Below are 24,942 nucleotides of genomic sequence, written 5' to 3'. Positions count from 1 at the left end.
GTATGCCAAAATATTTTACAGACATGTACATCTCTGGCAAACTAAAACTGATTTCACGAACATGAATTTTAGAAGATACAAGAAGCATGAAGCTCAAAATTTGTAGGGTTTCTAGATAGAGCCAGGAGAACTACTATATGGCCCACTTGCCCTGAACCCAGCTGCCTTGCAAATGGGCACTCAATCCTGTCAAGAATACAGTTATTATAACCAAATATGGCAAATGTTGTGGGAAGTTGGACATTGCTCTCCCATCACCAACATGCAAGGTGTTGAGTCAAGGCTTGGTCAATCCTTATTCTTTGGGGCAGATGGAGCGTGTGCGTTTGCGTGTGCCTGCGAGGAGAAGTGAAGAGATTCTGCTGAAGTGGTTGCATAAACAGTATCAGTGACTGTTTTCATGGCGAGTGTAGGACAGTCAGCTGGAGTTGGAGGTATAGACATATAATCTAGTGACATCAATTAAAACTCCAGTGTATTTGAAAGACTCCAATTCTTTGTTGATAGCAGAATTTATGGCCCCAAGTTTCCACATGATTTGCTCCTGATTTTTTTTTTTTTTTTGGAGCAACTGGTGGAGAACAGAGTATCTTAGAAATCAGAATTCTCCACATTTAAGTTTTCTGCAGTTCTAGTCAGGTAGAACAGTTTCACTTTTGAACAGAATTTTTTCTTCAAAAGGGGGCGTGTCCGGCCACTGACGCCTGATTTGAAAGTTTCCACAGTGAAAACGTACTCCAAACTAACTTAGAATGGAGCAAGTGAAGATTTTTGTACGCTTGAAAAAACCTTGTCTACACATTAAAAAATCAGGCGCAGGTTACAAATTAGGCGTCGGGAACAAGGTGGGGGGGGGGGGGGAAAGGGAAGTAATTAAATTCTACAATAAATCCTTAGTTATACTTATACAAATATTATACAAATAAATCCAACCTGAATAAAAATTTATAAGCAAAGAAAAGATTAAATAAACCATGTTCCTACCTGTGTGAAAGTGCTTCAGGCAGGCCTTTCAGACAGCGGTGTGGCGTCGGTCCCGACGGCAGGGGCAAGAAGCAGCAAGCAGCCTCAGTGCTTGAGGCAGCGGTGTGCCGTGGCGTCGGTCCCGACGGCAGGGGCAAGAAGCCGCAAGCAGCCTCAGTGCTTGAGGCAGCGGTGTGTTGTGGCGTCGGTCCCGACGGCAGGGGCAAGAAGCCGCAAGCAGCCTCAGTGCTCGAGGCAGCGGTGTGCCGTGGCGTATGTCCCGTCGGCAGGGGCAAGAAGCCGCAAGCAGCCTCAGTGCTTGAGGCAGCGGTGTGCCGTGGCGTATGTCCCGACGGCAGGGGCAAGCAGCAAGCAGCCTCAGTGCTGATCATGGATGGGCAATGTGGTTTTATTAAAAAATGTTAAAAATTGAACAGCTACAAAGAATTTGAATAGTCTTAAACAAGTGCATGTGTCCCGTTTATCACAGTCTATCTTTAATTACAGAATGAGTGTAGGAGATTGAAACGGTAACGAGTTGTAAAGGCTGAATTAAAATGCACAGTTGCTGCAGTAACACTGGTTAAAGAGCCAACATTAATTCAGCAGGTGATTTATTCAGCAGTGCTGCTAAAAGCACTCCCTCACACAGAAATATCAAGCAAATTAAAATGCAAGCCTTTGCAAGGGTTCAATAAACAAATTTTCACTTTTTCTGCAGCACTTTTTAAAATGGCCGAGTGCCAATGTTTACTTCAGACTGCGCGTGCGCGAACGCTCCAACGCGCACGGTTGCCGGCACCAAAAAAACTCATTTAAATTGTACCTGCCCCCTCCTACTTACAAAATCGGCGCAAGTGGTAGGCTCCGCCCCGTGCGCCACGCCAAGCAGGCATCGAGCTGCAAGGAGCTCGAGAATACCGCGTTTTTTTTCAGGCGCCGTTTTCGGCACGAAAAACAGGCGCCCAGCTCTGAAGGGCGCCTTTTTCGCCGCGTGTGGAAACTTGGGGCCATAATGTATATATGTATATGTAGAGAATTCGATTATCTTTCAACGGGTAGCACTCATCTGAGTCGTGAAGGCCCTACATAAATCCAAGTCTTTCTTTTTCTTACCACTTGTAGAAATCATGACAAAGAAAACACTCAACAAATTAAACTATATAAAAGTAATCAGGTAACACAAACTCAATGGGAGGGGGGGGGGGGGGGGTTCAACTGGCATCCAAAATGGGAGCAAAAGTGGGCAGGATGTCCCCAAAGCCTGATTTCAGGTTTGTGCCTCAGCTCCATAAGATGGGCAAGCTATCAGCGCGACTCATACTGGTTAGTGACTGCTCACCCATTTGTGGGGGGGGGGGGGTGAAGAGGGCCGGAATTACACCATTTAAAAAGGCAGCTATACCATTTAAAAGGGAGGTGGACTTGGAGAACACAGTCAGAATGAGTACTGCAAGAGCCCTAAGATTTTCAGGGATTTGTGGAGGAAATCAGCAAAAGGAAGGAGGTTCTATTTCCTGTTGAAGGGAGATGATGCCAAGGAAAATGGCCCAGCAACAGTGAGCAGAAGTTGCTGAGCAAGTGACTTTCAAGATGTTATGCACACAGTTTTTATGGTAAGCTTCTCTTCCCCATTTGAAAATAGAGTAATTCATTCAGGAAAATGTGTGAATTGTATTACCCACAAGAAAATATATTAAAAGCAATCTTGAGTGCTTAAATGGAAATAACGTGATTCTGGCCAATACAAAGATTGGACTTTTGCAACCAAAATAAGAGGTTCTTACCTCTTTCAAGCTCACAGGCTGAGCAAATATATGTGCCGTGTCCTTTTCCTGAAGCTGTTCCAAAATTGAGCGCAACATAACAGTCAATGGTGTCAGCTGGAGCTCCATAGCAACCTGCTGAACTTTGACCTGCCAATATTTAATTAATTACACATTTAAAAGAAATCATCCAGAGCTATAACAAATCACAGAATATAAATGGAAAGGCACCCTTTAAATGGGAATGATGCTATGAATTTGACAAGAATAGATACTGAATAATACCTGTTCACGTTTTAGTTTTTCACGTTTACGAATAAGTTCAACCAGTAAACGTGCTCTTTCTAAGTCATGGCGTAGCCTCTGCCAGTACTTCAGCTGCTCTTTCAAGCCATTTTTCTGTTCATCATTTGGTCTCTTTTCCAATCCAGGAGGAAGGAGAAAGGGGGCAAAAAAAAAGTTAAGAATTCAGAAGAATATTTGCTAACAAAAATTAATTTGTGACCAATAACTATGGTAACAGCAAGTTTCAATATATATATGAAAATCATAACTTCTTACTAGTTCTCCCTTAATTCCCACATATGAAGTCCTTCCTTTAACAAAAATAAGTATAAGTGAAGGAGGCCTTTCAACAAAATCTACAATCCCTTCCATCACAACATTTGCTTCCTCCTGGAAAGTATACCTCATAGTTGTTAGCTCCATGGCTCACTGCAAAAAAAAACTCTACAGCTCAATCGTCACAAAAATAATCAAAAATGCATCTTCAGAATTTAGTTTTGCGCAGAGAGCAGGAGCAAAACTTGAGCAAGAAACATCTGGATGAAATCCAATTGCAAAATTACGTTTTATTTATGCATAGTGCCCAGCATTAACTAAAACCCAGTATCAGCACAGTGGGTTGATAATCAATGTGCTGGTCACAGTTTGGTTAATGCTCCAGACCCCAGCCCATTACCACTACCTTCCTTTTGCTTTCTCTTTTTACTCTTTGGGGCCCTCTTCCTGTTACCCAGTAATGCCTCCATTCATTTCTCCCCTCGCTGATACTTTGCCACTCCCTTAGAATCCCTACCCTAACCCTTCACCATTCTGCTACTTACTTCCTCTCCTGCAGCCGCCCCAGGTTTGATTTCCTCTTGAAGGCGCATAGCTTCTTCCGTCTCTCTCTGGACATTCTGTAAAGGACCCATCAAGGCACTTGACGCAGCCTCCCTACTAGCGGCAACTCCTAGTGCCCCATTCTCCTCTTTAGCCAAGCTTCCTACCCAGCTAACCTTGCCAACGACCTTCCCACTGCTAACCTTTGACTCTGCCAGCAGATCAATAATCACCATCCCTCTCCGCATCTCCCTCCAGAATGTCCATTCATTTGTGAACAAGGACCTTGGCATCCATGATGTAATTGTGGATGATTCCATCAACATCGTGGCCTTGACAGAAACTTGGCTCACGGGTGATGACACCTTGCCCCTTACTGAAGGCTCCAGTCTCCCTATGCTCCACCACAAATCAACGTGGTGGCATTATGGCTCCATCACCAAATCTCACCTTGGACTTTACCCCATAGTCCTCTGGCATCTTCTTTGAACTCACCTGGTTTCACCAGTCTCTCCTTTTCTTTAAAATACTCATTCTCAACCACCCACCCAAACCTCACCTAGATATGCTCACCCCTCTTTCCTGCCCCCACCCCCCAAAAGCCTTTCCACTGAGAAACTCCTAACCCTCAGTTTTAACCTCCACTTCAACCCACCTTGCCCCTTCTCCTCTGGGTTTACAGCCTTCCGGTCCTCCCTTAACACCTCCCTCCATATAAACTCTCCTGCCCATTTTCAGAATACTTCTGCAGCTGTCGATCTGCTCAATCACTTACCTGGTTCCCAGTAAAACCCCTACTCTCTCTGGTTGTTTCCCCTGGTATGGTCTCCATTTTTAGTTTCTTTCAGTCCAAGAGTTGCAGATTGAATATCCATGGCGCACAACTGATTTAGCCATTCATCGGCAGATTTGGCTGAAGCGCATCAAACACCATCAGGCTCCAGCTTTCCTCTGCCAAAACTAGTCTCTACTTTATTATCCTGGAATGCAAAGATAACAACTGCCACCACCCTCTCCCCACTTCTTTTCTCCATTACCAGACACAACCGTAAATCTGCTCTTCTGTCCTCTCCTCTCTTCCCATAGAAACATAGAAAATAGGTGCAGAAATAGGCCATTCAGCCCTTCGAGCCTGCACCGCCATTCAATAAGATCATGGCTGATCATTCACCTCAGTACCCCTTTCCTGCTTTCTCTCCATGCCTCTTGATTCCTTTAGCCATAAAGGGCCATATCTAACTCCCTCTTGAATATATCTAACAAACTGGTTTCAACAACTTTCTGCGCTAGAGAATTCCACAGGTTAACAACTCAGTGAAGAAGTTTCTCCTCATCTTGGTCCTAAATTGTTGACCCCTTATCCTTAAGACTGTGACCCCCTCTTTCTCCAGCCACCTCCCCCCCACGCTCAACTCAGCCACACTACCCACCTCCTGATATTTCAAGTCTATTCCAACTAAAGACTCATCTTAAAACCTACGTCTTTGACCAAGCTTTCCACCACCCCTCCGAATATCTCTGTCTCACTATCAATTTTTGTCTGATTATGCTTCTGTGAAGTGCCTTGGGACATTAATGGTATTCTACGAACATAAATGTGTTTTATTTAGATTCTTACCACCTCCTCCCCCCGCCCCGCCGCCCAGGATCTTATCATAATTTTCACATTTCCTCAGGCACAAGGACATGTGAATATCTCATTCTGCAAGAGGTGTGCAAGAGGGTCTGGATGATCAGTGGGCTGGAGGAGGAGCAGGCTAGCTTCTACCCAGCATCTCTGCTATGATGCACAAGATTGGAACTTATCATTTGCTCAAATCCCTAAACCAAAACCACATCCTATCAGTCTTAACACAGTATGTTGGAGCTCCAGTGCTGTGGGATGTTTTGTTACGTGAAAGGTATTATAAAAATGCAAACTGTTCAAATTTAAATCCCACTTTTTGCTAACGTGTATAAAACAAAAACATTGTTTTTTCGAATAAGTTTTTTTTTTAAATCAGAGGGGGTATCGACAAGATGATGTTATGTAACTGTAGTCTACGGAGATGAAAGCACTTGAAGGGGAATCTGCATTTTGCCGAGTGATTACAGCATAATTTTTTCTGAAATCATTTTTGGAACCGCTACCTTCCAAAGCAAATTTCAGCCACCAATATCTCCTCAATGCTGGTGAATAGCAAACACTTATTTCACCTGTATTAAAAAATGTAGGTCACACATGTACAGACACAAGTTATATTCGTTGGTATCCTCCACCAAGAATACTGCATCTCTTAACAATGGCTTTTATAATGTTTAAAAACATTACAATGCGCCATTGAAGCATTTTTTTTACAAAACAAAAAAATCAGAACACTCATATTAAGCTGTAATTTTAATTTTAAAAATATTAACACTGCAAAATGGATTTAATTGTTCACATACTGATGCTAAAAAATATATTTCTACTTGCCCAATATTTTTTTAAAAAGCTTAATGGTATCTTTTCTACCCCACCCATGTGCATCTGGCTCAGACTTGAGCCTGGGCCTTTACCAATACCACTATTAACTGATCACAAGGTTTTCAAGTGTGACAGAACTGTTCTCACTGAAATTTTCCTTTCCTGTGGGGAAATACTTGGCCTGGAGGCAGAGATTAGAAACTCAGCAGAATAGGCAGGATAAATCTGTAATTTACCACTCTATGGTGTAGCACACTGACGCTTCAGACACAGAATGCCAAAGCAACATCTTTTAAAAATCACATTTCAATATTGGAATGTACAGCCCATGTTGGAATACTGAATATCTTTACAGTTTAAACCCAAAATGGATCCGTGACAGTGAGCCAAAACAGGAAATAAAAAAGTCCAACTTTCTAGATCAGCTACCATCCCAAATCAGATGTAACTATACTAGTTTCCCCCAAAAAAGTGTTTGACAAGTCTCGATAGTGAATTAAGAGAAAAGCAATGCATAATCAATACCTGTTGAGCATTTCTCTGAGACTGCAAGTGTGACTGTAAACGTCGAAGTAGGGGTACACCATTTCTTGATTGTCGTTTGAGTGTCCAGTAAACATACAACCTCTGTATAAACTGTTTTTTCCGTGGCACTGAGACCTGACTCATTATTTTATTTAGCCTGCAAAGAAAATAACTTGTTTTAAAGTAGTCATTTCAAACATTATAACAATAATTAAGATGTCTTGGGAAACTAAGTCCAAACTAAGCTATTAAACTGAGCTTTGTTTAATATTGCACCCTACAAATCCTATTTCTTACCAGCTAAAATAAAAATATTCTGTGTACGACTGAAATTTATGAATAGAACCAAGAAGGAAAATGTGAATATGGGCAGGGAATTGGAAGGAGGCAGAAATGTTAAAAATGCTTTGCATGTTACGGTTAACTCAGAAATGTAATTTGAATGTTATTTGCACATTGACTTGTTTAAAGTTGGGCTCTTAAGGAAAACCAGACCTACAATATAATTTCTTCTTATTCTACAACCCAGGTCTGGACACACAATTGAGAGAACACAATTATTAGCATAAAGCACACAATATTCTGCAATATTCAGACACATGCAGTAGACCAACTTGCGCCCACATAACATGATCAGATTTGCATAGGAAAGATACTGCTCCGTAATGAAACACAGATGTGATTGCTAAACACCAGTTAATTAGAAAGATTCACCAAGGTCTCAGTATAATCAATTAAAATTTACTTAGAACCAGTTTGACTATATTTAGAACATAGGCCTGTGCGCGGAGATGACTGGATGTCAGATAAGAAATGGATGAGCCCTAATTTCCCCCAGCTAAACATTCAATAGTCCAAAACCATCATAATTGGTCCACAGCGCAAACCCAGTACTCTTGCCACCAATCCAAGGCCATTACCAAGCACTGTTTCAGGCTCAACCAGACTGTCCGCAACCTCAAAGTCCTATTAAACCACGAGCTGATCCTCTCCATCATAAAGACTGTCTACTTCCACTCGACCATCAACAGCCTCCTTCCCAATGTCAGTTTATCTACTGCTGAAACCCTCATCCATGCCTGTGTCACTTCCAGACTGGATTACTCCAATGCTCTGCTGCTTGGCCTCCCATCCTTCACCCTCTAAACTGCAGCTCGTCCAAAACTCTCTCTATATTTATTCTTTCACAATGTTCATCCTCCCCTCCTTCAAGGCCCTCTTTAACACCCACCTCTTTGACCAAGTTGTGGCCAATGATCAGCATCAATTTTCTTTTGGAAGCACTGTGGGATGTTTTCCACATTAAAGGCACTATATAAATGGAAGTTATTATTGCAACTACATACATGTGCATTGCTCTGTTGGAGCTTGTCAAAACTGCAGATGTCAAGGCTAAACCAACACATTTAGGTTGCAGTAATCTATTAATCCTGCTCATTATTGCATTATTAAATGGAAGAACATCTAGATAAAATGACTGTACAATATGTAGAACTTTTAACAGCTCAATTATGAAGCCATCAAATTTTGTTGTTAGAAAGTACCTGTGATGAATGCCACAGATGGGGCATAAGCACTGAACAATGTCAACATAATATTTGAAAGACTTGCAGTTATATACCACCTTTCACAACCTCAGGACATTCCAAAGCACTACAGCCAATGAGGAACTTTTGAAGTGTAGTCACCATTGTAACAGGAAATTTCCCTGAGTTAACTTCGGAGACTGGCTTTCGAATGCATGGTAAATATGCACTGACCAAGAAAATGGAGTCAGTGGCTAAACAGAACCATAATGCACTGAAAATAAGTTTAAATTATCCTCATGCCTATCGAGCTTCTTAAAAAAAAAGTAATTACTGGCTTTCCAATAGCCCATGAGAGTATCCAGTGTATGGTCAAGTCTTACAAACAAGGAACATCCCAGTTTGATTCTTGATCGGTGGTGAGCTGGCTGACCTTAGTCAGAGCACAAATACAGACACTACAATTGGCCTCAATAACCTCTAGCTAAGGAGGGACAAAATTATTTTTCATGATCATTTTTACACTGGAAATTCACATATGTAGAGCAACTTAATACAGAGTGGTGATTTCCTCATGGACCAAATAGATTGTCAATCCGCACTGCCCTTTTGCAGAAGTATTGGAGGGGAACTGTACACTTAATAAACTGTACCGCAGCAAGCAAGTAGTTTGTTCAAGAGGGAATAATAAAAAGGGTATAAAATATTTCTAAAAAAGCATATTAAAAATCAGGGACAACTTTCTCATGTCACGACGAAAGTGTGCGACTCCTTCCAAATTAATCAAGAACTTAGGATACAGGTCATGAGACTTTATTTATAGAGGTGGAGATGACCATCTGATGCAAGCATGGCAGAGGTATTAAAGATATTCTACTGTTTTACCTCTATTTTATGTAGTGAATAATTGAACCTTGAAATCCATCTGGAATTTTCTTTTACTATTAAATAAAGTATACGAGGGTTGAGGGATGGGGTGGGGAGGGGGGAGAAAGAGAGGAGGCTTCAATAGTTGCCACCCAGCTAATTTTGCTGTTTGTTACAATAGCCAAACTGTCCCATCAATAGTATTTATTCTGCCCCAGATAAATACAGTGTACTGTTCAGTGCCCAATTAAACTACATGCACAGGTGAAACCTCATCACGCTCACGCAAGCTTTTCTTTCATGAGTTATAAAAAACAGTCCCAGCAAAGACATTAACTAAAACCAATACAACACAGGTAATGAACCAGACAAGATATGTGTCAAAGAAACAAGAAATTAAACATTATATATAGTTGGAGATTCCAGCTTCCAGATGAGACAATAAACCGAGCTCCCATCTAACCTCTCAGATGGACTTAAAAGTGCCATGGCGCTATTCGAAGAGGAGCAGGGGAGTTCTTCCCAGTGTCCTGGCCAATATTTATCCCCAACCAACAATTAAACAGATTATCTGATCATTATCTCATTGCTTTTGGGAGACCTTGCCATGCGTAAATTGGCTGCTGTGATTCTTACATTACTTCAAAAGAATATCACTGGCTGTAAAGCACTACAGGACATTCTAAGATCATGAGCGGCACTACATAAATGCAAGTCTTTCTTTTCTTTATTATAAATATCAAATAAGAGGGAGAAAATTAAAAAATGTTGGTTAGTCACAAATTACAGGATAAAAACAGCACGAAAAATGTAAAGGTTTGTGCTTGCGCAGAGGCCTAGAATTTCCTGGATCCCACTTGTGCAGAAATTGCCGGTCTCTATGCCAATCTTACCTACAGGAATTGCAGCAGAAATCAGCATATACAATCAAGGCCTGAAGAAGGTGCGGAACATATGACATCTTCCTTCTTCAAGTCCCTCTACCTTATAAACGTTATGAAAATTACGTTTGAAGTCATCAAACCATACCTTATGCACACTAAGCACAGCATGTGTAAGAAAATGCAATTGTGGAAGGTTTTCTCTTTTTAATGCAATAGATTCTGTTGTCATAAAGGAGCATTCACAAGATTAGAGAATACAGTTAGGTCTCAGGAGAAAAATACATTTTGCAGGAAGGTGGAGCTATGTTAGCCAAGTGATATTTCAGTAACTCAGGAACAGCGCACATAATCAAGGATATTCACAAGTAGCAACATCTCAGTATAAATCAGTAACGAGCGAATTACCTTGGAGGGGGGGGGGGGGAAATGGCATAACTCTGCTCTTACACTAGTTATGCCAAAACTTCCCACGAAAGTCCATGCCAGAGTTTTAGCTAGTCCAGCAAGGCATTTGCAATAGTGTTGTACGTCTTATTTTAGATCTTGGTAAATTAAAGAGTGGTACAAAAATATTATAAAAAGTAAAAAAAAAACATTTCTATGTGACTTGTGTACCATAAGTAGACCCAATAATCCATGATTTATTATTGAATATTACTGGGAACTGAACAGTATTTATCTGGGTCAGAAGAAATGTTTTAATGAACGGCAAAATTAGCTGGATGGGAAATATTGATGCACTTTGCCCTACTTTCCCTCAACCCACCCATACTTTTGTTTAATAGTTTAAAAAAATTGCAATGGTATTTCAATTATTCAACTGCAAATAAAATAGGGAAAAAATAAAAAAAATACACCTTCAAGACCTCTGCCATGATTGTCAGGTGGCCTTCCCCACCTCCATAAACAAAGCTTTATAATGTGACTTTGATTTATTGCTGAAACGGTCAGTGTTTTGAGTCCCAAAATTATATACTTGTACCATGTGACATGCAGCAACTTACATTTATACAGCACTTTTTACATAGATAAATGTCCCAAGGAGTGTCACAGAGGCGGATGGAAAAATAAAAAGGGTGCTAAATCAAAGATGATATTAGGAAAGGTGATCAAAGCCTAGTCAAAAAAAGAGAGGACCTGAAATTAGGCAGGGGAGGTGGACAGGTGGGAGTGGTTTCTAAAATGTGGCTGAAGACAATGGTGGGGCAAGGGGGGTGAGGAACGTAGCACCGGCGGTTAGAGATGGGGAGGGGCAAGGCACATTAATACCCTACAGGGAATTTTTTTTTTTGCATACTCCCTTAAGCCCATGTTCTCGATTGATTAGTTATACTTTTATAACACCCCTTTCTTGAAAATTATTTGTAATATTGAGTGAAAAACTTGCCTGCTATTTTCACTGGACTCTCCAGCTTGTCAAACTAAACAACCCCTATACTCATATCAACAAAGTCACAGTACAGCAACTCTGCTGCCATGTGTTCCTAAAGTTCACACCAAGATCCGTTCACCCATCAACGCTGTGCTTGCTAACCTATATTGGCTTCTGGTCCATCTACACCTCGATTATAAAATTCTCATTCTCGTGTTCAAATCCCTCTTGAGGCTTCATCCCTCCCTATCTCTAACCTCCTCCAGCCCTACAACATTCCTCAAACTCTGGTTCCTCCCAACTCTGGCCTCTTGTTCATCCTCCATTTCCTGCACCACACCATTGGCAGCCACCCAGGCCACAAGATCTGAAATTCCCTCCCTAAACATCACCCTCCTTAAACCCACCTCTTTGACTAAGCTTGTGCTCATCTGTCATAATGTCTCCTCCTTTGATTTTGTAACAAATTTTGTCAGATTAAGCTTCTATGAAGCGCCTTGGGACATTCGTAAGTTATTATTGTTGACCGACATGGAAATTTAGCTTGAAGAAAGAGGAAAGCTTAAGGAGCGTACTTTTTAATAAAAATCAAATGATATCAATGCAAGTTTATTTGACTTGTTTTGAAAATGTTAATTCCTTGTTGCCATGGAGAATCATGAGCAGGGTTTCCTCACCAAAGATGCCACTCCAGTTGATGTCAGAAATGTTACAGTGACTCCCATTACAAACATGGGAGGTATAACTTCAAACTGGTCTAAGAACAGATCTGGACAGTTTGACTAGGAGAAACATTGCTGTCAGCTGGGTATATAAAGACTTCAGAGCAGACTAGCAGGGTGGAAAAAAAGCACTGCTTTAGGTTTTCATTCACAGGAAGACTGTCAAGTAAATGATATGTTTATTTCATCTATAAAAAGGTACAGTACTCCACTTAAGACATTCCTCTTCCTTCATGCACTAGCAATTTCTGGTTATTTAAATCATTTTTGTTTGTGTGTGGGGGGTGGCAAACTTGTTTTGTATTTAGCCAGTTATTTCTCTGTCCAGTTTGAGACAGGCACACAAAGATCCAATTAATTACTCACAATAAATACAAGTAGATCTCTCATGACATTACTCACAAGTAATGTGGGGCACAGAGCTCAGTGAGACTACCTTCACTGAGCTGATGTCGCCACTATGTCAGAGGTCTTGCAATGGTTTCTCACTAAGTGAAGGGAGACTAAGAGCGGTCAGAAAATGGGATTTAGACTTACATGGCTCTGCTGAAGGAAGGCTTTGTGCTTTTTGGATGGTAAATATTTGGGTGTCAGAGGAACATGTCACTACACTGCAGCTTGTGCATATTGGAGGCGCTCAGTATACTAAGCTGAGCGAAGACATTTGGGAGTTTCCCCGAGAGCTGATTTGATCCGAAGTGTGTTATTTGCCCCTTTTCTCTCTCTCTGTTACGATCAGACTTTCTCTCCATTATACTTTATTTTTCGATTGCTCTCTCCTAATGACATTACTTTTCCCCTTTCTCTGAATCTGTTCCTGTTTGTCAATCTCCCTCTTTTGTTTCTGTATTTCTCTCTTCCTGCAATGAACACTTCAGAGTGAGAGTGAGGAACAACCTAGCCAGTGGGTGTGGGGCTATCTGCTACAAGACCAGGATGTACATAGATTCAAGGCTATTGATTTTGTGTGGTGCAGGAAGAGTAGAAAAGATTGCAAGGTGGCTTAGGACAATTACATTTTTTCTACGAAGTATTATTGAAATGTGTCAAAGGTTTATGTATTGGATGGGTGGCTGCATGCCACAGATTTTTTTGATGAATACGATGGGTTCAGAAATGGTATCAGAGAGGTGGCTGTAGGATCTGATTGAACCATAGCTTCAAATGGCTGAGCAAAAAAGGTTGAAAGTAATCTCAGGTTTCCCAATCTGTTTGGCTTAAGGGACTCTACAACACAACACACAAGGACATAGAAGCATAATTTTTAGATAGATATTACATTTTCTTTACTTTTCATTAGGTTTATTTAATAGTCTACAGATTTCATCACAAAACTTCCAAATGAAAATCAGGTGATTATTTAACAAGTTTGTGAAGACACTCACCTATCAGGCTGAATGCATGGGACAGATACTACAGGCACAGCAGTACATTTTTCAACTAAGAGTTTCCTAGCCTTCTTTGTCTTCTGCCTCGCCTTACACTTTGTTTTAGTTGCCTTGTTAGGTGAATCTTTTCTACATATGCCATTTTTCACTTCAGCTGGCTCGTAAATGTTTACCGACCTTCTCACGCACCCTGGAGGAGTGTGCACAGCACAGAAAGCAGTCTTTTTCACATTGAACGATGTTGTTCCATTGGATGTAGTTTCTTTAACAGGCTCCATTTTCATGTACAGACCCGCTTGTTGAGCACACGTTACATGGAATGCTGTATAACAATTTGCCTTATGGCACTGGATGCAAGCACCAAGCCCTTTTTGTTTGCAGAGGTAGCATGTCAATTTCCACCTGGCTGCTGGAATGTTCTTGACACCATCAATAGGCTCTATGAATACAGTGTTAGCAAATCCAACTTCAGGAACCCACAGTGCACATACAACATGTCCCCACTGACCATCATCTGTCTTCTTGAAAGCACCACCCTTATTTGGGCACAAGATACAATCAACAGGTCGAGAAGGGGATTGCAAACAACGACGGCACAACCACTGTCCTTCGGGTATGTAAGGAACCCCATAGCATTCCTGATGCACTGCTAAGTTACACATGTCGCAAAACAATATTACATTACTGTTTTGACATTCTCCATCCATGCAAATACAACAAACAGCATCTTCATCAATTAAAGACTGAGGATCACCTTGATTAGAATTTTCAAAGTAAGATTCCTTCTCTAGTTTATCCATAAGGAACTCAAACACATTCTGTGAAACTGCACTCAAACCATCACTTTTACGCCTTTCATTAATCATTTCCAACCATGCATAATCTTCCTCATCCATATCGTACTCAACTTCATTATTGAGCTCCTCAGGAGATTTCTCAATGAGCCTGTAATAAGATGAAGGCCGACGAGGAGCAGAAGGTGGTTCATAATCTACTATTCTAAACCTGGGTTCTGGCAATGCATTCACCTGTGTTGGAGCTCCATGTGTACTCTGAATAGTGACATCCTTCTTTTTCACTTTATTAGATTTGTACCTTTTAGTCTTTATGAAAACAGGTGGACGTTCACTGTTTTCCTTGTTGCTGTTACATTCAACAATTTCTTGGGCAGTTAAATCATCTTCTGAAATTATCTCCAATGGATCATAAATACTGATCCTGTGCAGCCGGCCATCAATCTCCATTTCAACCATTCGCTGTGCTTGAGCATACGTCAGCATTTCACGGCTTGGTGAATGTTTCAGCTTGCAAGGTGAAGATGGACGCCTTGCTGTCACTCGGTGGCATCTTCCTTTCCTCCTCATCGTTAATAAGGAAGTCTGCTGAAAGAAAGTTTATAAAAAGTCAAAAAACAGCTATTGACGGGTTATTAAAAGTTACAAAACATTGCAAGAATTATTCAGACGTTAGAATAGACCAAATCCAACACCTCTGCATAACTTTTCCCCTTCAATTCAAATGAGACATATCCTTCCTCAAGCCCCAATTTTCTGCACTTTTTCTCCTCTCCCAAAGATAGGCACTCATGGCATGACACAGATCCATGTGCGTGAAACAGCATGGCAATTCTTTATTTGCAAGTCTAAATAGCAAGAGGTTACAAGTTTTTTGACTGAAGAACATCGCAGTTCAGCTAAAATCTACCCTCAAATGAAGTCTACAAATGTGCTCGTCAGCAAGAGTCATGGTCAGGGCTAGTGTTTGACCTTCCTATCGCAGGGGCACTGAAGCCAAGCTGAAATCACATTGGGCCCAAGTTTCCACATGATTTGCGCCTGATTTTTTTTTAGGAGCAACTGGTGGAGAACGGACTATCTTAGAAATCGCAATTCTCCACATTTTTTTTTCTGCAGTTCTAGTCAAGTAGAACAGTTCTACTTTGGAACAGAATTTTTTCTTCAAAAGTGGGTGTGTCCGGCCACTGACGCCGGATTTCAAAAGTTTCCACAGTGAAAACATACTCCAAACTAAAGTAGAATGGAGCAAGTGAAGATTTTTGTAGAACTGAAAAAACCTGTTCTACACATTAAAAAATCAGGCGCAGGTTACAAATTAGGCGTCCAGAACGAGGTGGGGGTGGGAAGGGAACTCATTAAATTCTACAATAAATCCTTATTTATACTTCTACAAATAAATCCAACCTGAATAAACATTTATAAGCAAAGAAAAGATTAAATAAACCATCTTCCTACCTGTGTGAAAGTGCTTCAGGCACGGAGAATTCTGCAGTTAGCCTGAGGCGCCCCTTCTGCCCGCGGGGGGGGGGGGGGGGGGGGGGGGGGGGGGAGGAGGCAGTGAGAAGGCTGCAAGTGCTGATGGCAATGTGCTTTTATTTTAAAAATGTTCAAAAATTAAACAGCTACAAAGAACTACAAAAATGGCCGAGTGCCAATGTTTTTTTCACACTGAGCATGCGTGAACGCTCCAACACGCAGCGTTGCCGGCAGGAAAAAAACTAATTTAAATAGTACCCGCCCCCTCCCACTTACAAAATCGGCGCGAGTGTAGGCTCCGCCCCCCCTGGGCGCCGCGCCAGGCAGACAAGGAGCTGCAGAACGCTCCAGAATCGCGATTTTTTTTTTTTTAGGCGCCGCTTTAGGCCTGAAAAACGGGCACCCAGCTCGGAGGGGCGCCCGTTTTTTATCGTGTGGAAACTTGGGCCCTAAAACTCCACACAGATCAGGAATCAAACATGGGCCCACAGAACAATACAGCACACAAGTAGGCCATTCAACCCATTTTTTCAGTTTCTTCTGTACTAAAACAAGCTAAAATGAGTCTCATTGCCCAATGCTCTCCCCATAGCCGTGCACCTTCCTCAGCTTCAAATATTTATCCCATTTTTAATTAAAAAGATGCAATAACTATTTCAACTACTTCTATGATAAAGCATTTAATGCTCCAACAACCCAGAGTAAATTAAATTCTTCTTACCTCTCCCTTTATTCTCTTGGTAACAATTCTAAATTGATGACCCTTCATCACTGACTCCCCAACCAGGTCTTTCGTAAAACCTTTCATAATTTAAAAAACCTCGATTAAGTCTTCTCTTAGCCTTTTCTGCTCCTGTGAATATAGTCCCAGTGCTTTCTTATTACTATAGTTTCCCAACCCTGACATCAGCCTGGTGAATGTACACTGTATGCTACGGCTTTAATGTCCTTTCTAATAACGTGCACAAAACTGCACAGGTACCACAACTGGCCTAACCAATGGCTTGTATAACTTCTTAAATTGTATTAACTTGTACTTTTTCTCTATTTATAAAACCTAAACTGCTGGGTTTTTTTTAATGGCTTTAGCTATCTGCAGATTCAGAAATTTAACCATTATATTTGAAGATCATTTTTATCAGAAGTTTAAAAAAAAAATGATATTCAGGAGGTTTCCAAATCTCAAAGTGAATTAAGTGTTGCTTGCTTTCTGCTTTATATTATACAAATTCCTGTAGCAATCTATACTATAGTGAAAATATTACCGTTTCAACAGAGATACGCAATATGAATGAATGTTTCTTTCAAAATTGACAATGTATCTACCCAAAGATGTTCAGAGTTTGGATGAAGATTGCTTGATTTCTGCATTAATCACTGAAAGTGATACTTGATAGATAGCTTTTCAAATTACATTGTTTCTTGTCAATTTTGCCTCACTATCTTTCCTGAAGAGTTTACTGGTGCTAGAATGTGGAACCATAGGCACTAGCTTGCAGCAACTTCCCAAGTGGCCAGTCTTCATATGCAAGTTGACAGTGGAGGTCAGCAGATTCATCAACTGAAATCATAGTTAAGCTTGATTCTATCTTCACCAAATATCAATACATACGGACTTTCCAGCAGGAATCACTGGATGATGAGTAGAAATGGGAACACTCATTAATTTCCCCCTTCCTAGATCACAGGCACACTATAGCACCCAATTACTGCCCCAGCTGAGATTAACTGACCACAGAGCAAGAATTAAAAGTGGAATCACTGACCAGTATAACTCACTTTACCAACAGCCATTGGGCTAACTGCAGGTTAATTTTTCAAAATGATATTACACTACATATATTTATTCATTATTGTACTAGGATTGAGGTTCAATAATAATTTCAACAGATCACCCAAATTCAGTTGCAAGCAACTTGCAATGCCAAGGGTGGGGAGCTGGGGGAGGAAGTCAGCCATTTTACACAGATAAACTCTTTCTCAAATCAATGACCAGGCTCAAAACTACACAGAGAAATATTGCCATCATCCTATAGCAGGAACAAAAGACCACCCACTTAAAATTGTACTTTAAGATCTTTAGTAGACTTTAAACAATTACTTTCCAATTCCTATCTTCCAAGACCTGTCGTGAACTGCCTCCTCAGTTCTGAGCCAATAGATATCACCACAGCATTCAATGAGAATAGGATGGGCACAAATCAATTCAAAATGATGCTCGAACTATGCTATCGCCAAAAGAGCCTTGCACATGGAATCAAACTATATTTCATCATCATCGGCTTTCACGCCGAAATGGGATGAGTTCACAGGTGTTTCAATGAAGGACCTAATATTCTGGATCCCGAACAACGTCTTGAAGGGTGGAAGATGCCGGTGTTAAAACTTGTGGTGGCCATTGCACCCCAGCCACCACACGGGCTTGGTCCAGTGGCAAGGATTAACCAGGACGACTGGAGACCAGCTCTGCTGCACGGACCTGTGCACATATATCACAGTGTGGGCTGGCACATGCTGCCCCTGGGCCTTCACCTCTTCTGGGCCCCGATCACATCTCTTTACGAACTATTGCCGCTCCTATGCCCTGACCTCGCTGCTCCTGCTGTACCTGCCCACACTGCTGCCGCCGCACGCTGCTAACTCTAACGGCCCCGGCCTGCTGATGGTCTTGCAGGCCGGGACCACGCCAATTTCTGGCCAGGGACACTGCATGCTGTTCCCTCCAATGGCCCCGGCCTGCTAATGGTCTTGTTTATCGAATTTGGGAAGATCATACCCACTATTAAATAAGTCAATGTTAATTTTTGATGACTTTAGTATGCCTTTTGTTTGTAGTTAGCATTGAATACTGAGGGGAGACACAGAACTGGTTATTTCAGGGACCGATGGATCATACATATACCAACATACCTGGACCTTGAGTACCAAAACAATCATCCCTTGAAAGGTTTTGGATAACATCCTACTGCATACGACACAACGTGAGCCCTTTGGTGCATTAAAGCCTTGCAGCCCATAGACGCTTTACCTCGAAATACAGTCATTAGACCTCGAGATGCTACAGGATGCGCTGTTTAACCCTCTTGTAGGCATGAATTTTCTTTTGTAGCCCTCCTGCTTCCCAAAATATATGTAGCATTGAGTGCTGCCCTCCAGCTGTCAGTGTTGTCTTTGTAATAACCCGTAGCAAAGATGCAGTTTTGCTGCCCACTTCTTAGAGCGGGCAAAACGTGTTATCAACATGCCCACTATAGGTGGTGGGGACCTTAGCGATCTCATCCAGACATGAGGTCAGTTCCACATGTATACTGATACCACCCAGCGCTCTCACTCCACCAGTGTGATATAAAACTGTTAGTCTGACATCCAGACTTGGGTGAATCTCAACTTCATGATGGGAAAACTGAAGCCAACATCTTCAGTTACTGCTACTAACTTTGTACCCCCATCACCGACTCAACCCCCGCCCTGTCTCAGGCTGAATTAGACTGTTCCCAAACTTGGCACCCTTGTCAACCTTCCAACTCCGTCACAAGGACTGCCTACTTCCACTTCCAATACTGCCTGCATTCACCCACCTTAGTCCATCTGCAGCTGAAACCATCACTGGGCTGATGAGCGAGTGGGATACGATACGGAGCAGTGTTTTGGATAAGCTGGATTTTGTGGAGGATGGGAAGCCAGCCAGTAGAGCACTGGAATAATCAGGTGTAGACAGGACAAAAGCTTTGAATAGGATTCTAACTACTATTGAAGACATGTGGAGGATTTTTTTTTTTTTGGGGGGGGGGGGGGGGGCAGTCTGCCATATTACTGCATCTGAAAGAAAGAGCTCTAAAAACTATTGAGTGCAGTAACCCATCACAGACATCAACAATACCTGAAGACAGTCATTACTGGGAAGAAAAGAGATGGGTAACTTTTTCTTCTGTCTCGTCACCTAGACATTTTTAATTTCTGGTATCAACCCTTCCCAAGCTTCAAAAGGAGGTGTACTTCTTTCGAAAATAAAGCTTGAATGCTGAGCTATTGATTGGGGGGGGGGGGAAGAAAGAGAGAGAGAGAGAGAGAGAGAGAGAGAGAGAGAGAGAGAGAGAGAGAGAGAGAGAGAGAGAGAGAGAGAGAGAGAGGAGAGGAGAGAGGAGAGAGAGAGGAGAGAGGAGAGAGAGAGGAGAGGGAGAGGAGAGGGAGAGAGGGAGGGGGGGGAGGGGGGGGGGGAAGAGAGAGATCTTAATCCTCATGCTGGAGTTACAATTTGGACTCCGCTGGTTCAAAAAGCTTGTGCCTAAATAAAAGAAATAAAGGAGAGTATCAAAATAAAAACCAATGCGTATAAGGTGGCCAAGGTTAGTGGGAAACTAGAAGATCGAGAAAATTTTAAACGATAGCAAAGTATGACTAAGAAAGCAATAAAGAAAGGAAAGATAGATTACGAAAGTAAACTTGCGCAAAACACAAAAACAGATAGTAAAAGCTTTTACCGATATATAAAAAGGAAAAAGAGTGACAAAGTAAATGTTGGTCCTTTAGAAGATGAGAAGGGGGATTTAGTAATGCGAAATGTGGAAATGGCTGAGACCTTAAACAATTATTTTGCTTCGGTCTTCACAGTGGAAGACACAAAAACCATGCCAAAAATTGCTGGTCACAGGAATGTGGGAAGGGAGGACTTTGAGACAATCACTATCACTAGGGAGGTAGTGCTGGACAGGCTAATGGGACTCAAGGTAGACAAGTCCCCTGGTCCTGATGAAATGCATCCCAGGGTTTTAAAAGAGATGGCAGAAGTAATAGCAGATGCATTGGTTATAATCTACCAAAATTCTCTGGACTCTGGGGAGGTACCAGTGGATTGGAAAGCAGCTAATGTAACACCTCTGTTTAAAAAAAGGGGGCAGACAAAAGGCAGGTAACTATGGGCCGGTTAGTTTAACATCTGTAGTGGGGAAAATGCTTGAAACTATCATTAAGGAAGAAATAGCGGGACATCTAGATAGGAATAGTGCAATCAAGCAGACGCAACATGGATTCATGAAGGGGAAATCATGTTTAACTAGTTTACTGGAATTCTTTGAAGATATAACGAGCATGGTGGATAGAGGTGTACCGATGGATGTAGTGTATTTAGATTTCCAAAAGGCATTAGATAAGGTGCCACACAAAAGGTTACTGCAGAAGATAAAGGTATGCGGAGTCTTAGCATGGATAGCGAATTGGCTGGCTAACAGAAAGCAGAGAGTTGGGATAAATGGGTCCTTTTCAGGTTGGAAATTGGTGGTTAGTGGTGTGCCACAGGGATCGGTGCTGGGACCACAACTGTTTACAATATACATAGATGACCTGGAAGAGGGGACAGAGTGTAGTGTAACAAAATGTGCAAATGACACAAAGATTAGTGGGTTGTGTAGAGGACACAGAGAGGCTGCAAAGAGATTTAGATAGGTTAAGCGAATGGGCTAAGGTTTGGCAGATGGAATACAATGTAGGAAAATGTGAGGCCATCCACCTTGGGAAAAAAAAACAGTAAAAGGGAATATTATTTGAATGGGGAGAAATTACAACATGCTGCGGTGCAGAGTCACCTGGGGGTCCTTGTGCATGAATCCCAAAAAGTTAGTTTGCAGGTACAGCAGGTAATCAGGAAGGCGAATGGAATGTTGGCCTTCATTGCAAGAGGGATGGAGTACAAAAGCAGGGAGGTCCTGCTACAACTGTACAGGGTATTGTTGAGGCCGCACCTGGAGTACTGGGTGTAATTTTGGTCACCTTACTTAAGGAAGGATATATTAGCTTTGGAGGGGGTATAGAGACGATTCACTAGGCTGATTCCGGAGATGAGGGGGGTTACCTTATGATGATAGATTGAGTAGACTGGGTCTTTACTCGTTGGATTTCAGAAGGATGAGGGGTGATCTTATAGAAACATTTAAAATAATGAAAGGGAAAGACAAGATAGAGGCAGAGAGGTTGTTTCCACTAGTCGGGGAGACTAGAACTAGGGGGCACAGCCTCAAAATATGGGGGAGCCAATTTAAAACCGAGTTGAGAAGGAATTTCTTCTCCCAGAGGGTTGTGAATCTGTGGAATTCTCTGCCCAGGGAAGCAGTTGAGGCTAACTCATTGAATGTATTCAAATCACAGATAGATAAATTTTTAACCAATAAGGGAATTAAGGGGTATGGGGAGCGGGCGGGTAAGTGGAGCTGAGTCCACGGCCAGATCAGCCATGATCTTTTTGAATGGCGGAGCAGGCTAGAGGGGCTAGATGGCCTACTCCTGTTGCTAATTCTTATGTTCTAATTATCTGGCCCCAAAGAGGGCAGTTCCTAAAAAAAATAGTTCCAGCAGTTTACTTTGTAGATCTGCATGAACGATTTTTTAGTTGTGCTTATTTGGAACTAGAACACTTTGGGCACTGGATGCCAGTACTAAAGACACCTAAAATAGGATTGTTGCAGTAGTTTCCCTGCAATAGGCTTAGCACCATTCTACTGCACTGAATCTTCAGACGTTTCAGTACTTACTGGTTTGTGAATAAACTTCACCCAATGTATATGTTGTTCCCTCTAAATAAGGGCACCTGCTGGAATTATCAAACTTTCAAGGTTCCTTTTATGGGGATTTTTCAAATGGAGCTTCAACTTGGAAAATTACATAAAGATTAGGATCTTTAGTGGCAATGACAATAGTGAATTTCATCCAGTTAGGACACAACTGATCTGAAACTGATCCAATCTCTCCCTTATAGCCCATAAGGAAGTCCATTCTGATGGACATGTCAAGTAATAAGATTTTTTAAAAACTTAATAGAAACTGCTGCAGTAAATATAACTGAAGGGTACAAATAATCATGGCATCACAACACCCTGGTTAGAGTGCAAATTCCAGACATTATTCAACATAAAGGGCTTCTGAGACACACTAACATGGGAATTAACAATCTTATGACCATGTAACCTTAAATTCTAGAACATTAAGCCAAATAAAAAGAATGCGACACGGAGACGATTTCAGAAATCAACATTTTACATATTGATTTCATCTATGCATCAGAATAAAAATGGTGTTAACTGTCAGAAACAGGCCCAGAATATATTAAAAGATTGCTGCTTCCTTTCCAAACCAAGTGCATATGGATGAAGTTAAACTGCCTTCCTTCAAATTGCACTAACTTTAACCAAGTAGTTGATATAATCTACAGTACTGACTAAAACAAAACCATTAAAAATGTTTGCAGTATAAATAGAACATGATTCATATGCCAATGTTGCAAATGATTTCACATTCGGAAATTATTCACAATAGTGCATTATATATCCTGCACAAACAGAATATTTTTTTTTAAAGTTAGAACTCACAGTGGATGTTAACGTGAATAGATTCTTGAAAGGAGTCTGCTCCCATTACAGGACTACAATTCAAGGTGGAATGGACATGCTTTGCACAGCACAATTTCATTTATATACAAGTACAAAGTTCCGCTTATTAAAAGGAGAGGGGAAAAAAAAAAGGCCCTGAAGATTTATGGGCCAGTTAAAGAAACAAGCTCCAGCGCACATTTCAGCAACGGAATTCCGCCAGTAGCACAAATAAACGATTTCATTTCCACGACATGTAGGAAATGGGTGGGGTGCAGCTTCACAGAGGTTTCATTTGAACTTGGGGGGGGAGGTGGGGAAAGAAAGAGACGGGGACTGCCAACTCTCCTTTGCGGGAGCGTTGACAAACCCGGAAGTGGCTCCAAAGCCCAGCCCGAGTGCGGGGAGCCGTGACGTCACCGCACCCAGCACTTCCCCGGGCCTGTTTGAATGAGCGGCGGCAGCGCGCCCGACCCCAGCAGCCGCCACCGACAGGTCCGGCCCGGTCCTACCCAGCCACAGCAGCGGCCCCTCCTACCGACTGCGCGCGCGTGGTACCCCGCCCCCGCGCCTTCAGTAACCGCCTTCACGCCGGCGAATCCCGACACCCGGAACCCACAACAGGGCTCCGGCAAACTAGATAAGCTTGACAAAAAAAAATGGCGTCCAACAAAACAAGGGCCGAAAAAAAAAGGCACTGGCGGAGCTTTCCCTCCCTCCCCCACCCCCAAACACCTTCCTTCCCAGTCAGGCAAGTAGGTCAATAACAAGTCGCCTCAATTACCGATTCCTCACGTCGGGCGAACTTACCGCCTAGTGGTTTCTTTTAAAAAAAATCTGTCACCAAACACGGGATTGTATCGGCGAGCCCTTTTCTCCGTGCAGGCCCCAGGCTCCGCTCCGGCTTCTCCAGACGTTCATCAAACGGACCGCGCTCGCTAGACGCTTTTTTTCGCCTTCTCTCTCTCTCTTCCCCCTTTTTTTTCCAAATCCAAACACTTGGTGCAAACCCCAGCCTCGGCTCGAGAGGGCGGCTCAGCCTCGAGCAGGCGCGCCGCCGCCTTCCCCTCCAACTCTTGTTGCTGTTGCTGCTCGCGTTGCGCGGCCAACCGCCACAGAGCGTGCGAACATTCGATCGCAGTGCTCCCTCGCGCTTATTCTCTCTCTGTCTGTCTGTCTGCGGTGTGTGTATGTATTTTTCTTTCTGTGCTTCTTCAACAACAATGCACCGTGTTCGGTGACGCAAGACGTCGACGTGAAGCACGCGCGTGCGCGTGCGCGCGCTCGGCTGGCCTTGGCAGCCAATTGCCGTTCAAGTGAGCGGCCCCGGCCGGCTGCTGGAACCGTCGTCTGGCTCCAGCCCGCCAATCAGCGGAGGAGAAAGCAGGTCGCGCGCTCCGACTACCAGCCCACGCACGCGCGGTTAACCCTGGGTTTCGGTTGGCGGGCTGGGGGAGGGGAAAACCCCTGTGGTAACTCGGAGCTCGAGCGGCGGAGGACGGCAGGCAGTGTTTGTTTTTAAAAAGTAGCAAGAGAATAGCTTCTTGATTTTATTCATAGGTGTGGTTTCCCTAAGACGGCGGGGTTGACCGTTTGCCTCGGTGGTTTGTATGGGGGGGGTGCGGGTGCGGGTGCGGTGCCCATGACCGTGAGGTCGGGTCGCAGATCCCACCCCCACCCCGAGGGAAAGGCCCGTTGTGGCGGAAGTGTCCGATGGGCCCTTTAAACCGCCTCCTCCTCCTGGGTGT

The 24,942-nt window shown here is 42.6% G+C and overlaps 1 protein-coding gene across 1 annotated transcript in view; it reads right to left on the bottom strand.

Moving 5' to 3' along the window:
* Nucleotides 1-24,421, bottom strand: part of brd1a (bromodomain containing 1a) — a 45,445-nt gene extending 21,024 nt beyond the window's left edge. Inside the window, exons 1-5 of the mRNA XM_070896744.1 lie at nt 24,005-24,421; nt 13,561-14,942; nt 6,805-6,961; nt 3,015-3,146; nt 2,751-2,879 (exon numbers count right to left, since the gene is read on the bottom strand). Of these exons, the coding sequence (XP_070752845.1) occupies nt 2,751-2,879; nt 3,015-3,146; nt 6,805-6,961; nt 13,561-14,927 (1,785 nt within the window). The 5' untranslated portion in view covers nt 14,928-14,942; nt 24,005-24,421. The remainder of the gene's footprint in view (nt 1-2,750; nt 2,880-3,014; nt 3,147-6,804; nt 6,962-13,560; nt 14,943-24,004) is intronic.
* Nucleotides 24,422-24,942: the final 521 nt, after the last annotated feature.

The sequence above is a fragment of the Pristiophorus japonicus genome, chromosome 13, assembly GCF_044704955.1.
Source record: "Pristiophorus japonicus isolate sPriJap1 chromosome 13, sPriJap1.hap1, whole genome shotgun sequence".
Lineage (NCBI taxonomy): Eukaryota > Metazoa > Chordata > Chondrichthyes > Pristiophoridae > Pristiophorus > Pristiophorus japonicus.
Note: the sequence above shows the minus strand (reverse complement) of the source record. Positions and strands in the feature narration are given on the sequence as shown.